Source organism: Cicer arietinum, chromosome 7, assembly GCF_000331145.2.
Source record: "Cicer arietinum cultivar CDC Frontier isolate Library 1 chromosome 7, Cicar.CDCFrontier_v2.0, whole genome shotgun sequence".
NCBI classification, from domain to species: domain Eukaryota; kingdom Viridiplantae; phylum Streptophyta; class Magnoliopsida; order Fabales; family Fabaceae; genus Cicer; species Cicer arietinum.
In genome coordinates this window covers 23,806,155-23,819,910 of record NC_021166.2, presented here as the reverse complement: position 1 = coordinate 23,819,910, position 13,756 = coordinate 23,806,155, and the positions used below count along the sequence as shown (strand labels likewise).

At 30.7% G+C, this 13,756-nt stretch overlaps 1 protein-coding gene across 1 annotated transcript; it reads left to right on the top strand.

The window, feature by feature from the left end:
- Positions 1-11,845: 11,845 nt before the first annotated feature.
- LOC101505722 (albumin-2-like) lies at positions 11,846-12,525 on the top strand (the record flags this gene model as incomplete). Its single annotated transcript, NM_001309704.1, is given in 1 exon segment — positions 11,846-12,525. A coding segment is annotated over 1 exon segment (680 nt), but the record flags the coding sequence as incomplete, so codon positions are not given.
- Positions 12,526-13,756: the final 1,231 nt, after the last annotated feature.

Below are 13,756 nucleotides of genomic sequence, written 5' to 3'. Positions count from 1 at the left end.
TCATCATGTGACAAATAAAAATTTCACTAGAAAATAACTTGATGTCATTTTTGTAAAATGACACAATGCAATTTACTAGATATTATTATTATTATTATTATTATTATTATTATTATTATTATTATTGCAAAAATAATTTGCTAATTATTAGAAAATGTTCATTTACGTCCTAAAATAGAATCAATTCTCTTTAGGTGGAATTAAAAAACAAGGTTGACTGATTTAGGTTTTTCCTAGCGGAATGACCTCACCTCTGCATTTCTATTTAAAATTAACGATGAAAAGTAAATAAACTTTAAACATGTACCACATTGGTTTTATCACTACAGACATATTTTTTTTAAGTTAAGGTCCCCCTTTTTCCCGCGCACGCACAAAGCAAACATGATTCATGCAAACAATGTCCAACACACAAATCAGCAGCCACTTAGACAACCACAAAGATAACAATATTTAAAACACAAATCACCAGCCACTTAGGCAACCACAAAGATAACAATATTTAAAACACAAATCACCAGCCACTTAGGAAACAACAAAGATAAAATATTCAAGGTTAAATTTTAATAGCATATGGCATCAAAGTTTTATTCTCATGGGTGCTTAAAATCAAGAATCATTAATTTTGCTGTCCCAAATATATAACACACAAACACGTGAATAAATTTCATAGAGTCACAACTTTCATTTTATAAACTATAAAATTGGATTAGCGACGTGATATTGATAAACATCAAAATTCAAATAACAAAGAACACATACAAATATAAACTTTATTTCATCTACTATAAAATTTCTTCCATTATTAGCCATTTAGGCATACAAATCAAGGTTTACCACTAAACACATCACAAAAATCAACTTAATCATGTTATCACTATTAAAAATTAAATCTTTTCATCAATTCCCCCAAAACTCATATAGTATTTATAAAAATCAAAACTTTGAAATGAAATAGCACAAAAATCAAAACTTTAAATTAAAAACATCCTAACAAACATATTACTCATGAGATCATAATAAAAATCACAACTTTATAATTAAGTACACCTAGACAACATAAAAATCACAACTTTACATCAAATATATGACAACAAGCATATTACTCATGTTATAATAATAAAATTCAAAATTTTATAATTAAGTTTATCAAAGCAAACATATTACTCAAAAAAACAAAACATTATAGTTAAATTCTTTAAGGCAAACATAAAATCAATATTTTTCTTTTAACACATGAAGACATCATATCAATATCTTACAAACTATTAATTTAATATCTAGCCTAACCTTGCATGGGGAAAAACCCTTATCTTAGGCTCTTTACTTTCTAGCAACACTATATAGCCCTCAAAAATATCACAAAGATGAAGGAATGAAAGTTTATAATTTCCACAAGAATGAGAGAGAATGTGTGGATGGTTGTTTGAGTGGCTTAGAAAATGTTTGAGGTAAACAAAATAAAATGTTGGGAATGGCATGTGGGTGATTATGACTTCTTTTTGCTCTATTGCAAGTTTAATCGTATTCTATGAGGGAGAGGTGTATGCGACTAATATAGGAGCCGTCGAGCTAATTAGAGAGAATGAATAATTCTCATCATTGATGTTAATTGCACAATTGGATGGAAATCGAAGAAGACTCGTGCGCGCAATTAAATTAATTTTTTTCGAGTACAGAAAAATAATACACCACCCAACCTAAGTTGAGCTGGTAGAAGCGACGCAGGTGAGTTGGTCGATTTTAGTGTGTTCTCTCTCCTTCACAAAATTAGGTACACCTTGGGAAAACTCCAAATATCATACCTCCTCCATATAAATACTATTAATGTGTGATTTTCCTCCTATGTAAAACTTCTTTATTTTCAATTCAGAACACTAGCTCTAAGTTTCAACACTTATTGCATAACTTCCAACAACATAAGTTCCAACACTTTCTAACTCCGCCTCTCATTATAGTCAGATATTTAATTGTTTCTTTTCTGATAATAGTGTTAGTTTTATATTAGTTAGTTTTATTAGGCATTTATTCTCGGGTTGTTATATCTATTTTGTTGGTAGCTTTTCAGTATTTTTTGTTCTTTTCTGTTACAGAGCTACTATTATAAATAGGCTCATATTGTATTTATTTCTCAATTGATAAATGATGTATATTCAATAAAATAATATTCATTATGGTATCAAAAGTTTCTTTTTTTTTTTTTCTTCTGTTTATTCTACTTTCAAACTCAATTTTGTCCCCTAAAATTCCAAACACAAAAACGAGACTTCATCGTTCTTAACCCTAAAATTCCAAAAATAAAAACGCCGACTTCATCATTATTTTTCTTCTCATTTTTTCCCTTCAATGGTAGTTTCTGATGACGATTCATCCTCAACCACCTCTCCAACTATTTCTCAAGATAAATCACACAATCCAACATTGTTGTATTACTTTCATCCTGGGGAAAATTTGGCCGCATTGCTTATAAATCAAACTTTACAAGGGCCAAATTATTACAAATGGAGCCGTTTTATGAAACGTGTGTTGATCTCCAAGAACAAAATGAAATTCATCAACGACAAGTTATCGATGCCGACAAAGAACGATGTGTTATTTGATGCTTGGGAGCGCTGCAATATTATGGTAATTTCTTGGATTACTCGTACTCTCTCTCCTTCTATTGCTCAAAGTACCATACACATTGAGAATTCAAAAAGTTTATGAGATCATCTAAAGAATCGAATTTCTAAAGGAGACCATTTTCATTTTTCTGATCATCTTCAAGATTTACACTCTATTAAACAGGGTGATAAATTAGTATGTAATTTCTTTACTGAATGGAGTATTCTTTGGGAGGAGTTAGAGGTTTTACGATCCATTACCGATTGTTCTTGCTCTAATACTTCAGGGTGTAGTTTACAAAAATTAGTCTTAGGTTATCGTTCCTCTGAAGCCCTCACCTATTTTTTAAAGAGCCTCAATGACAATTTTAATACGGTAAAAACTCATATTTTGATTCCTCAACTTGATATAACCACAACATTTTCTTTAATTTTGCAGCAAGAACGACAAATTATTGGTCCTTATGTTGATGCCAAGGTTCTAATGAACTCTTCCATCAATGGTACTTCTAATGTTAATCCTAGAAATGGTTCAGGTCATGGTAAGGGATGTGGATCTAGTTGGGGAAGAGGCGAAGGTCCATTCACAATGTGGTACCATTCTAACTCTGAAGTATTTGATTAAGAGGCTTGATACTATGCCATCATCCTGGTGGACGAAAAATTCAAATTTGTCATGTCCTCATAGATCCCCTTAACTCAACCCGTGACACATATACGCGATAATCGAGGTAAACGTGTGTTGCATGGTAGCTCCCGACATTTGGAGTGCTACCTCCAAGTCACCTAGGAATTCCCCACCTAAATATCTCCAAGGTCTAACAATTTTTCTTTAAGGCTCAACAGCAGACCGCCACGATCAGACTCATTCAATTGTACTTCCTCGAAATCACTAGGCTTGTCAGGCCCTACATATATGATGAAAAAATAATCTCCACTTCAAAAATTCACATTAACTTCAAATATTTCCAAAATCACACATTTGAGTTGGTAAAGTTGTCTAAGGTCAGAAAAACACTCAAGAACAAATGGGTATACAAGATAAAGGTAGAAGATAATAGTTCTCTACCAAGATACAAAGCAAGATTGGTTATAAAAGTTTTTAATCAGAGAAAAGGTATTGACTTTGAAGAATTTTTTTCACCTATGGTGAAGATGTCTTTTATCCGAGTTGTGCTTGGGTTAACTGCTAGTTTGAAGCTAGAAATTGAAAAACTTGATGTGAAAACTGCATTCTTTCATGGAGATTTGGTTATATGATGATGTTTGTGACAGTCACAACGCGATCCATCTTAGAAAGAATCTAACTTTTCATGCAAAGTTGAAACATATTGAGGTGCAATATCAGATATGAAAACTTCATATCGATGAAAATGGATCAGATATGATGACGAAGGTCTTGCTTGTATAAAAAATGATACAATGTAGAAAGGAGGCTGACATGGTTGAGCAGTACCTTCCCACTTGAGCCGTGACAAAGCGATTTATTTAGTGGCCTCACTCTCCAAGAGGAATCCACCAATTCTATTATTATTATTATTATTATTATTATTATTATTATTATTATTATTATTATTATTATTATTATTATTATTATTATTATTATTATTATTACTAAATAAAATAAAGAATGAAAAAAAAGGAAAAAGAACAATTTTTAACTAGAACAAAGGGATTTTGAAATCCCTAAGAAAAGAAAAAGGAAAACAGTGTTACACACAAAAAAAAAGGAGGCAACGCTGAAGAAAACGAACACATGGAGAGGAAGAGAAAACTTGATTCTGGTGGTAATGGGTTTGTAGTAAACTTGTTCTGTTTGGTCTACAATTTTTAGTATGTTGGTTCTACTACTAAGTTTTTTCTTTTGATATACATTGATAGTAGTTTTACCTTCTTTGGGAGTTAGTTTGAAATACCCACTTCAATGGAATGTTGTTTATTATTTATTTGGTGATGGATATTGTTGATTGATGTTCCCTAGTGTTACTAGGAAGACTCTGGTGTACCCATTAATTATTATAGTGAAAGGTTTTATTAGACTAGGTACCGTGGTTTTAATTCTCTCATTTTTAGAGAAGTTTTCCACTTTAAAAATTGTGTTTGTCTCACATTTAATTTTCTGTCAATTGTTGCTGCTCTGTGAAATTGCATTTTTCTGTTTGGCCATTTATCTACAAAAGTGGAGAAAAATATTTCACATTATTGAAATAATTATCTTTGGTTTTTTTCCAATAGAATTATACCCTCTTAATATGACAATTATGACCACTCGAAAATATGGTATGATGACATTTGAAAATATGAAATGATGGTATTTATTTCGGTAAAGTAACATATATAAATTTTTGGGTGAAGCTGAAAAGGAAGTGAGAAGACTTTATTTTTATTTTGAAGTTTTGATGTGATGTTTTATCTTAGTGGTATCTTCTATTTATTGAGGAGTTCTGCAACTGATTTGAGCAAAATTTGTGCGAAGAAATTTTGAATAGTTCATTGAAACCGATCAGTCCATAGAAAAGTTGACTTGCAAAATTGGAGGGAAATGGAGGGAGACTCATGCATGCATTTAAATTAATTTTTTTCGAGTACAGAAAAATAATACACCAACCAACCTAAGTTGAGCTGGTAGCAGCAACGCGCATGAGGTGGTCGATTTCAGTGTGTTCTCTCTCCTACACAAAATTAGGTACCCCTTGGGCAAACTCCAAATATCATACCTCCTCCATATAAATACTATTAATGTGTGATTTTCCTCCTATGTAAAACTTCTTTATTTTCAATTCACAACACTAGCTCTAAGTTTCAACACTTAGTGCTTAACTTCCAACAACATAAGTTCCAACACTTTCTAACTCCGCCTCTCATTATAGTCAGATATTTAATTGTTCCTTTTCTGATAATAGTGTTAGTTTTATATTAGTTAGTTTTATTATGTCTTTATTCTTGGGTTGTTATAACTATTTTGTTGGTAGCCTTTCCGACTTTTTTGTTCTTTTCTGTTATAGAGCTACTATTATAAATAGGCTCATATTGTATTTATTTCTCAATTAATAAATGATGTATATTCAATAAAATAATATCCATTATGGTATCAAAAGTTTCTTTTTTTTTTCCCTTTATTCTACTTTCAAACTCAATTTTGTCAAAACCCTAAAATTCCAAACACAAAAGGGATTTCATCGTTCTTAACCCTAAAATTCAAAAAATAAAAACGACAACTTCATAGTTATTTCCCTTCTCATTTTTGCCCTTGTTTTCCTCTCATTTCCTTCGCCCAACTCTTCAATGGTAGGTTTTGATGACGATTTATCCTAAACCACCTATAAAACTATTTCTCAAGATGAATCACAAAATCCAACATCATCGTATTACTTTCATCCTGGCAAAAATTCAGGCGCCTTGCTTATAAATCAAACTTTACAAGGGCCAAATTATTACAACAGGAGCCATTTAATGAAACGTGCATTGATCTCTAAGAACAAAATGAAATTCATCAATGACAAGTTATCGATGCCGGAAGAGAACGATGCATTATTTGATGATTGGGAGCGCTTCAATATGATGGTCATTTCATGGACTACTCGTACACTCTCACTCTTTCTATTGCTCAAAGTACTATACACATTGAGAATTCAAAAAATTTATAGGATCATCTAAAGAATCGAATTTCTAAAGGAGACCATTTTCATTTTTTCGATCTTCTTCAAGATTTACACTCTATTAACCAGGGTGATAAATCAGTCTCTAATTTCTTTACTAAATGGAGTATTCTTTGGGAGGAGTTAGAGGTTTTACGATTCATCACCGATTGTTCTTGCTCTAATTCTTCTAAGTGTAGTTTACAAAAATTAGTCTTAGGTTATCGTTCCTCTGAAGCCCTCACCTATTTTTTAAATGGCCTCAATGTTAGTAATATGTATTTTTGTTTTAAAGTTTAATCATTTTAATTACTCTAATGTATCATATATTATTTCTAAAATATAAGTAATGTTTTGAAAATTAAATAATGTTTGAAGAGTATTAAAAATGAGATTAAGCGACTATTAATTTTATTTTAGCAGAATGATAATAATAATAATAATCATAATAATAATAGTAAAATGTAAAATAAATAAGGGAACCAATGGGCTTGACCCATGTGTGTGAACCCTAATTGTTTTAATAAAAAAAAATAAGAAATAGAGGTGAAGAGACATGGAGAGACACAACAGAGGAGGAGGAAATGAAGAAACACAACAAACTAGGCTATCGTTTGGTACCGGTGATCGATAACTGTTGCAGAAAACTTTCTCTGTTTTTTTCCAAATTTTAATATTGGTTAACACATTATAACTGTTGTGATTAACAGTTATAACTGGTCATCACATTATAACTGTTGTGATTAATAGGTATCGTGTGCGATAATGATTTATCTTAGAGGATTTGATGTTGTAGTGAAATGTATTGATTTTCCTTGAATGATTTTGACTTTATAATGTGATGTTTTTCCTTGAGAAAATTTGTGTAATGTTACGGTTTATTTATGATTAACTACGTGTTCTTCTTACTTATATTATACTATTAACATGATTTCAAAACTCACCTCATTCATTGTTTGTGTTTGACTAGGTTGTCCCTTCGTTTGCGAAATCGCATTTATTACAGGTTAATGAGTCTTGATGTTCTAGTTTGGGAAAAACCTGCTCTGATAGGTGATACTGTGAATAAGAGTTGTAAATTGTATTTTACTATTACTTTTTTTTTTTATTAGAAATGACTTTTTGTATGAAAATCTTATAAATACTAGTATGTTTTGGGAATTAAATTAAGAAATTCTAGTTAAATCAAGTGTATGGATACTTCACTTTTTTATAAGAGGAAAAAGTTTAAAGTGTTTCTTTTGAATTTTGAGAAATGTGATATACTAAATTAGTTATACAAGTTTTATTTTCTTGAAAACATATTTTATTTATCCGCTGCGAATTTTGTTCAAAACAATCTAATATAAATTATTATATATTATTATGGGGTTTAGGGTGCCACAACCACATCATTTTCTTTGATTTTGTAGTAAGAACGAAAAATTATTGTCCTTATGTTGATGCCAATATTCTAATGAACTCTACCATCAAATGTACTTCTAATGCTAATCCTAGAAATGGTTCATGTCATGGTAAGGGTTGCAGATCTGGTCGGGGAAGAGGTGGGGGTCCTCAATGATAATGTACATTTTGCAACAAGATAGGACAAATTGTTGATCATTGCTATTTTAAACATGGTTTTCTGTTTAGATATTCTCATGGATACAAGAACACCAAATCTATTAATTCTTCAATTATTGATGATGATTATGGGACTACTCCTAACGATCATAGTTTTCCTAAATTCAATCCATCTGTTGGTAATGTCTCTCAATTCACTACTGACCAAATTAATCAACTCAAACATTTACTTCAACAATTTGCTTCCTCTTTTGGAAATCAATCTCAACCTACAAATCAAATTTCTCAAATTGTTGGATTTTCCTCTAATCAACAAAATTTTGTTTCAGGTAATATCTCTTCAAACTATTAGATTATTGACACTGTTGCTATTGACTATGTCACTTGTAATTCCAAAAAATTTATTACTTTTCATGAAATTAAAACAATGCATGTTGCATTTCTAAATGAAAATACTATTATGGTTGCACATTCAAGAACTGTATATTTTACAAATGAATTTAAACTTTTCAATGTTTTATACATTCTTGATTTTATCTTGAACATTATTTTCGTTCAGCAATCATTTACTTCTTTGAATTGTAAATTAACTTTTGTGAACTCTTAATGTGACATTCAGAACACTACATCCCAGATGATTGGGCATGCTAAGCTTTTGAATGGTTTATATAATCAGCAACAACCTATTAATGATGTCAAACATTATGTGTTGTATTCTTTAAATTCTAGAACATCATATGCTACTTTTGATCTATGGCATCTTAGATTAGGACACCCTTTTAATAATGTTCTTACTAATATTTGTAAACATTTTCCATATGTTAGTTTCAATTCAAATAAAATTTGTGATTCTTGCTATCTTTCCAAACAATCTAAATTACCCTTTTATGCTAGTAATACTATTTCTGATAACGCTTTTGATTTGATTCATATGGATACTTGGGGACCCTTGTCCTATTCTTCTATTCATGGTCATAAATATTTTCTAACTATTGTTGATGATTATACTAGACACACTTGGATTTATGTTATAAGAGCTAAATTTGAAACTCGAAAGTTAATGCATGATTTTGTTGTTTTAATTAAAAATCAGTTTGACAAAGTTATTAAGACTAAGAATGGTGTTGAGTTCTTGTATCCTTTATTTTATGCAAAATTTGGAATTCTACATCAAACATCATGTGTTGAAACTCCATAACAAAACTTTGTTGTGGAAAGAAAACATAGACATATTTTAAATGTTACTAGATGCTTGCTTTTTCATGCTAATCTTGAAAAAATATTTTGGTCTTTTGCTGTCAAACATGTCATTATCTCATTAATAGATTACCATCAGCATCCATTGATAAACACATCCCTGATCTTAATAAATTGAAAGTTTTTGGATCTCTTTGCTTTGTTTCTACTTTGCAACAACGTAGGACTGCATTAGATCCTAGATCTAGAAAATGTTTATTTCTTGGATATAAATTTGGCACTAAAGGCTTTATTTGTGATGATTTACATACTAGGGAAATTCTAGTTTCTAGACATGTTATTTTTCATGAAAATGTTTTTCCATACTTATCTAGTAATGATTCATCTAAAAGTGATTTGTCATCTTGCGGTGATTTGGGCACTTTAATTCTTTCTTGAACCTGCAGAACTAGATTTTGTCAATAGTAAAATCAGTCATTCTAATTTGAATGATATTAACGTCAAGCCTACTTGTGATGAAAATAATTATGTACTTGAAGAGCCTTTTATACCACCTATAGTATTTGCAGATTAGCAAGGCCAAGAAATCCTCCTGTTTACCTTCACGACTTTCATTGCAATCTTTTAAACACTTCAGGTACTGCTACTAACTCTACAGCCGATTCTGTTTTATATCCTTTATCTTCTGCTTTGTCTTATAAATCTTTTTCTTCTACTCATTTAAAATACATGCATGACATGACTAGTGTTGTTGAACCCCAAACTTATCATGAAGCCATTAAATCTAAGGATTGAGTCATTGCTATGCAACATGAAATTACAGCTTTAGAATCTAATAACACTTGGGAATTAGTTGATTTTCCTAAAGATAAACATGTCATAGGATGTAGGTGGATATATAAGATTAAGCATCAGGGTGATGGTTTTATTGAAAGGCACAAGGCTAGACTTGTTGCCAAATGTTTCACTCAATTAGAAGGTGTTGATTTTCTAGACACATTTTCTCATGTGGCCAAATTAACTACTGTTAGATTACTTCTTGCTTTGACTGCCACTAATAATTGGTTTTTAAAACAGTTAAATATTAGTAACGCTTTTCTTCACGGTGACCTTCATGAGGAAGTTTATATTAAACTTCCTCCTGGTTATATGAGTCATAATAGTAATAAGGTTTGTCGCTTAAAAAAAATATTTGTATGGTTTAAAACAAGCGAGTCGACAATTTTTTCAAACTGTCTTTTGCCTTGATATCATTTGGTTTTCAACATTCAAAACATGATCAATCCTTATTCATTCTCAAGAAATGAAATTCTTTTACTGATTTGTTGGTTTACGTAGATCATATTATTATTGGGTAATTTTGAATTGGAGATCGATATGATTAAAACCTTTTTCAATTCTTCTTTTCAGATTAGAGACCTTTGGGACTTAAAGTTCTTTCTTGGATTGGAGATCTCTCCTTCAAGGGAGGGTATTCACATATGTCAACGTAAATATGCTCTCAATATCTTGTCAGACGCTGGATTATTAGGCGCTAAACCTTGCAATACACCTATGATCAAGGACTGCAAACTTCTATACAACTCAAAGACACAACCTCATGACCCAACCTCTTTTAGAAAAATTGTTGGACGTCTTATCTACTTGACCAACACACGACTTGATATCACTTTTACCATGCAGCAACTTATCCAATCTATGCAATCACCGACTGAAGATCATTACATGGTAGCCATGGGGATCCTCAAACACATAAAAATTGCACCCGTGTCCAGACTTCAACTGCGAGCGTTTAGCGATTCTGATTGGGCAACCTGCCCAAAAACAAGAAGGTCTGTAGCTGGATTTTGTATATTTCTTGGATCATTATTGATTTGGTGGAGGTCTAAGAAACAAAGCACTGTATCTCGTTCATCTTTAGAGCAGAGTATAGAGCATTAGCGTCAAGAACTTGTGAAATTCAATGGATAACATTTCTTTTGCAAGAATTAAACATGAATTTTTCTGCCCCTACAACTCTTTATTGCGATAATCAATCAGCCATGAACATTGCATCAAACCCAACATTCCATGAGAGAACAAAACATATAGAAATTGATTGTCACATTGTTCGGGACAAACTACAAATTAGATTGTTCAAACTCTTGTCATCTCTTCATCAAATATGCTGGCAGATTTCTTTACTAAGTCACTTGAACCTGCAACATTCAATTCAATTCTTAACAAGCTGGAAATTCTTAACATACATTTTTCATCTTAAGGAGGTGTTAGTTTTATATTAGTTAGTTTTATTAGGTCTTTATTCTTGAGTTGCTATAACTATTTTGTTGATAGTCTTTCATACTTTTTTGTTCTTTTCTATTATAGAACTACTATTATAAATATGCTCATATTGTATTTATTTCTCAATTAATAAATGATGTATATTCAATAAAATAATATCCATTAAATAGTTCAAATAAAGACTAAATTATTAAAATTTAAAAACTACTTTTAAATTTATCAAGGGCTAAATTGAGTCTCATATTTTTCTAGAGAATAAATTTCAATCATTCTAGAATTTAAATATAAAAAATAATTAAATTATTGTGTGTGGAAGGGGGAATATATGCAAAGGCATGAGCATACGATTATGGAAAGTGGAATATATGCAAATGCAATGTGATATTGTATAGTTCCCTTATCAAAATCGCATTTCTATTATTGGAGAGGAACAAATTTGGTTTTTATTTTATCATTGTGTGCCTATATATACCTTCCTTCCTCTTTTTATTTGCTCACAACATAATCTTCCTTGAGAAAAAAAATATTTCCTTTTCCCCTAATAACTTCAAAATATCAAAGATGACAAAATCTGGTTACATTGATGCTGCATTTCGTTCATCTAGGAACAATGAAGCTTACTTATTCATCAATGATAAGTACGTGCTATTGGATTATGCTCCAGGAACTAGCAATGATAAAGTTTTGTATGGGCCAAGTCTTGTTCGTGATGGATATAAATCACTTGCTAAGACAATATTTGGAACATATGGAATAGATTGTTCCTTCGATACTGAATACAACGAGGCATTCATATTTTATGAAAACCTTTGTGCTCGCATAGACTATGCTCCACATTCCGACAAAGACAAAATAATTTCAGGTCCTAAGAAAATCGCTGACATGTTTCCTTTTTTCAAAGGAACCGTGTTTGAAAATGGAATAGATGCTGCATTTAGATCAACTAAGGGAAAAGAAGTTTACTTATTCAAAGAAGACAAGTATGCTCGTATAGATTATGGCACAAATCGTCTCGTTCAAAATATCAAGTACATTAGTGATGGGTTTCCTTGCTTACGTGGCACAATATTTGAATATGGAATGGATTCAGCTTTTGCTTCTCATAAGACAAATGAAGCTTATCTTTTCAAAGGAGAATATTATGCACGTATCAATTTTACACCTGGATCAACAAATGATACCATTATGGGTGGTGTGAAGAAAACTCTTGACTATTGGCCATCTCTTCGTGGCATAATACCTCAAAATAATTAATCTTGGGGTTCATGGTTATGATCATCGTGCTGGAAAAGCTGCACAAGATTAATTATAACCTTTTAAAATAATAATATCATAATTAAGAGAATAAATAAAGAATGTTGTTGTTGATGTTTGCTTTTCGCTAGTTAATAATTAATGTAATAAATGTGTGCTGTAATATATATGTGGTCGCGGTTTGCTTGGGTTCTTAATGAAATAAAAGTATGATAAGTTTTATTGTACTATAAAAAAAAAAAAAGTGCGTATTGATATTATGAATATTTTGATCAGTAATTTTTTTAATTTATCTACATGAATATTAGTATTAAATTATGAATTTTAATACATTTATGTAATTAAATAAATTATTTTTATAATTGAAATTAAAATTTTAATTAAAATCATGATAAAAAATTTCATTTAAAAATAGATTCAAAAGATAAAATTTAAAAATTTAGTAGTGTTAAATATAAAATATGGTCAAACTCATTCATAAATGACATATTATTCAACTATTGATGATTTAATTTGATAATAACAGAAAAATATTAATTTTTAAATGTACCGTAAAAATCTCCTAAAAATATATATGCACTACAATGACTTTGGTTGTACCTAGGATTAGTTTTTGGGAGATTAAGTTTATCGTTGGATTTCTTTCCTCTACAAAACAATACTTATTTCTATTGAGCCAAATACACCATACTACTGATAACGAAATAATCAGCCCAATCTTCTTTTTTTGCCTTTAAAGAAACTTGCAAACTACTCAATATGTTGTATGACATCTCCCTGCAAGGTGGAACTAATATCCATCCAGTGTAATATGTGTTGTCACATTGCGTAAGTAATTGGACATCAGAAAAAATAGATGAAATTTGCAGGCTCGAAGCTATGCTATATAGTACGATGGTGTTAGAAATCACAAGAAATGAGTGGTTTGAATTGTGTTTATCATTTCTGAAAACTAATTGTGTTGCTAATAAAAATATATTATTTATCAAAACATTCAACTTATGATTATAAATCAAATTAAGTAAAATAAAGTTGAATAATCACTATAACATTTTATGTCTATGGCTACGCGGAACAATCGTTGCTTATTTGAAAAAATATTGCTGTCATAAGCTAAGATAACAGTTTTATAATTGTGGCGTACCGAGGTATTGTATATACATCTTTTACGCAATGGATTTTGCTAAAATTTGGCAACGTCACTGTAAAACGGTTTTG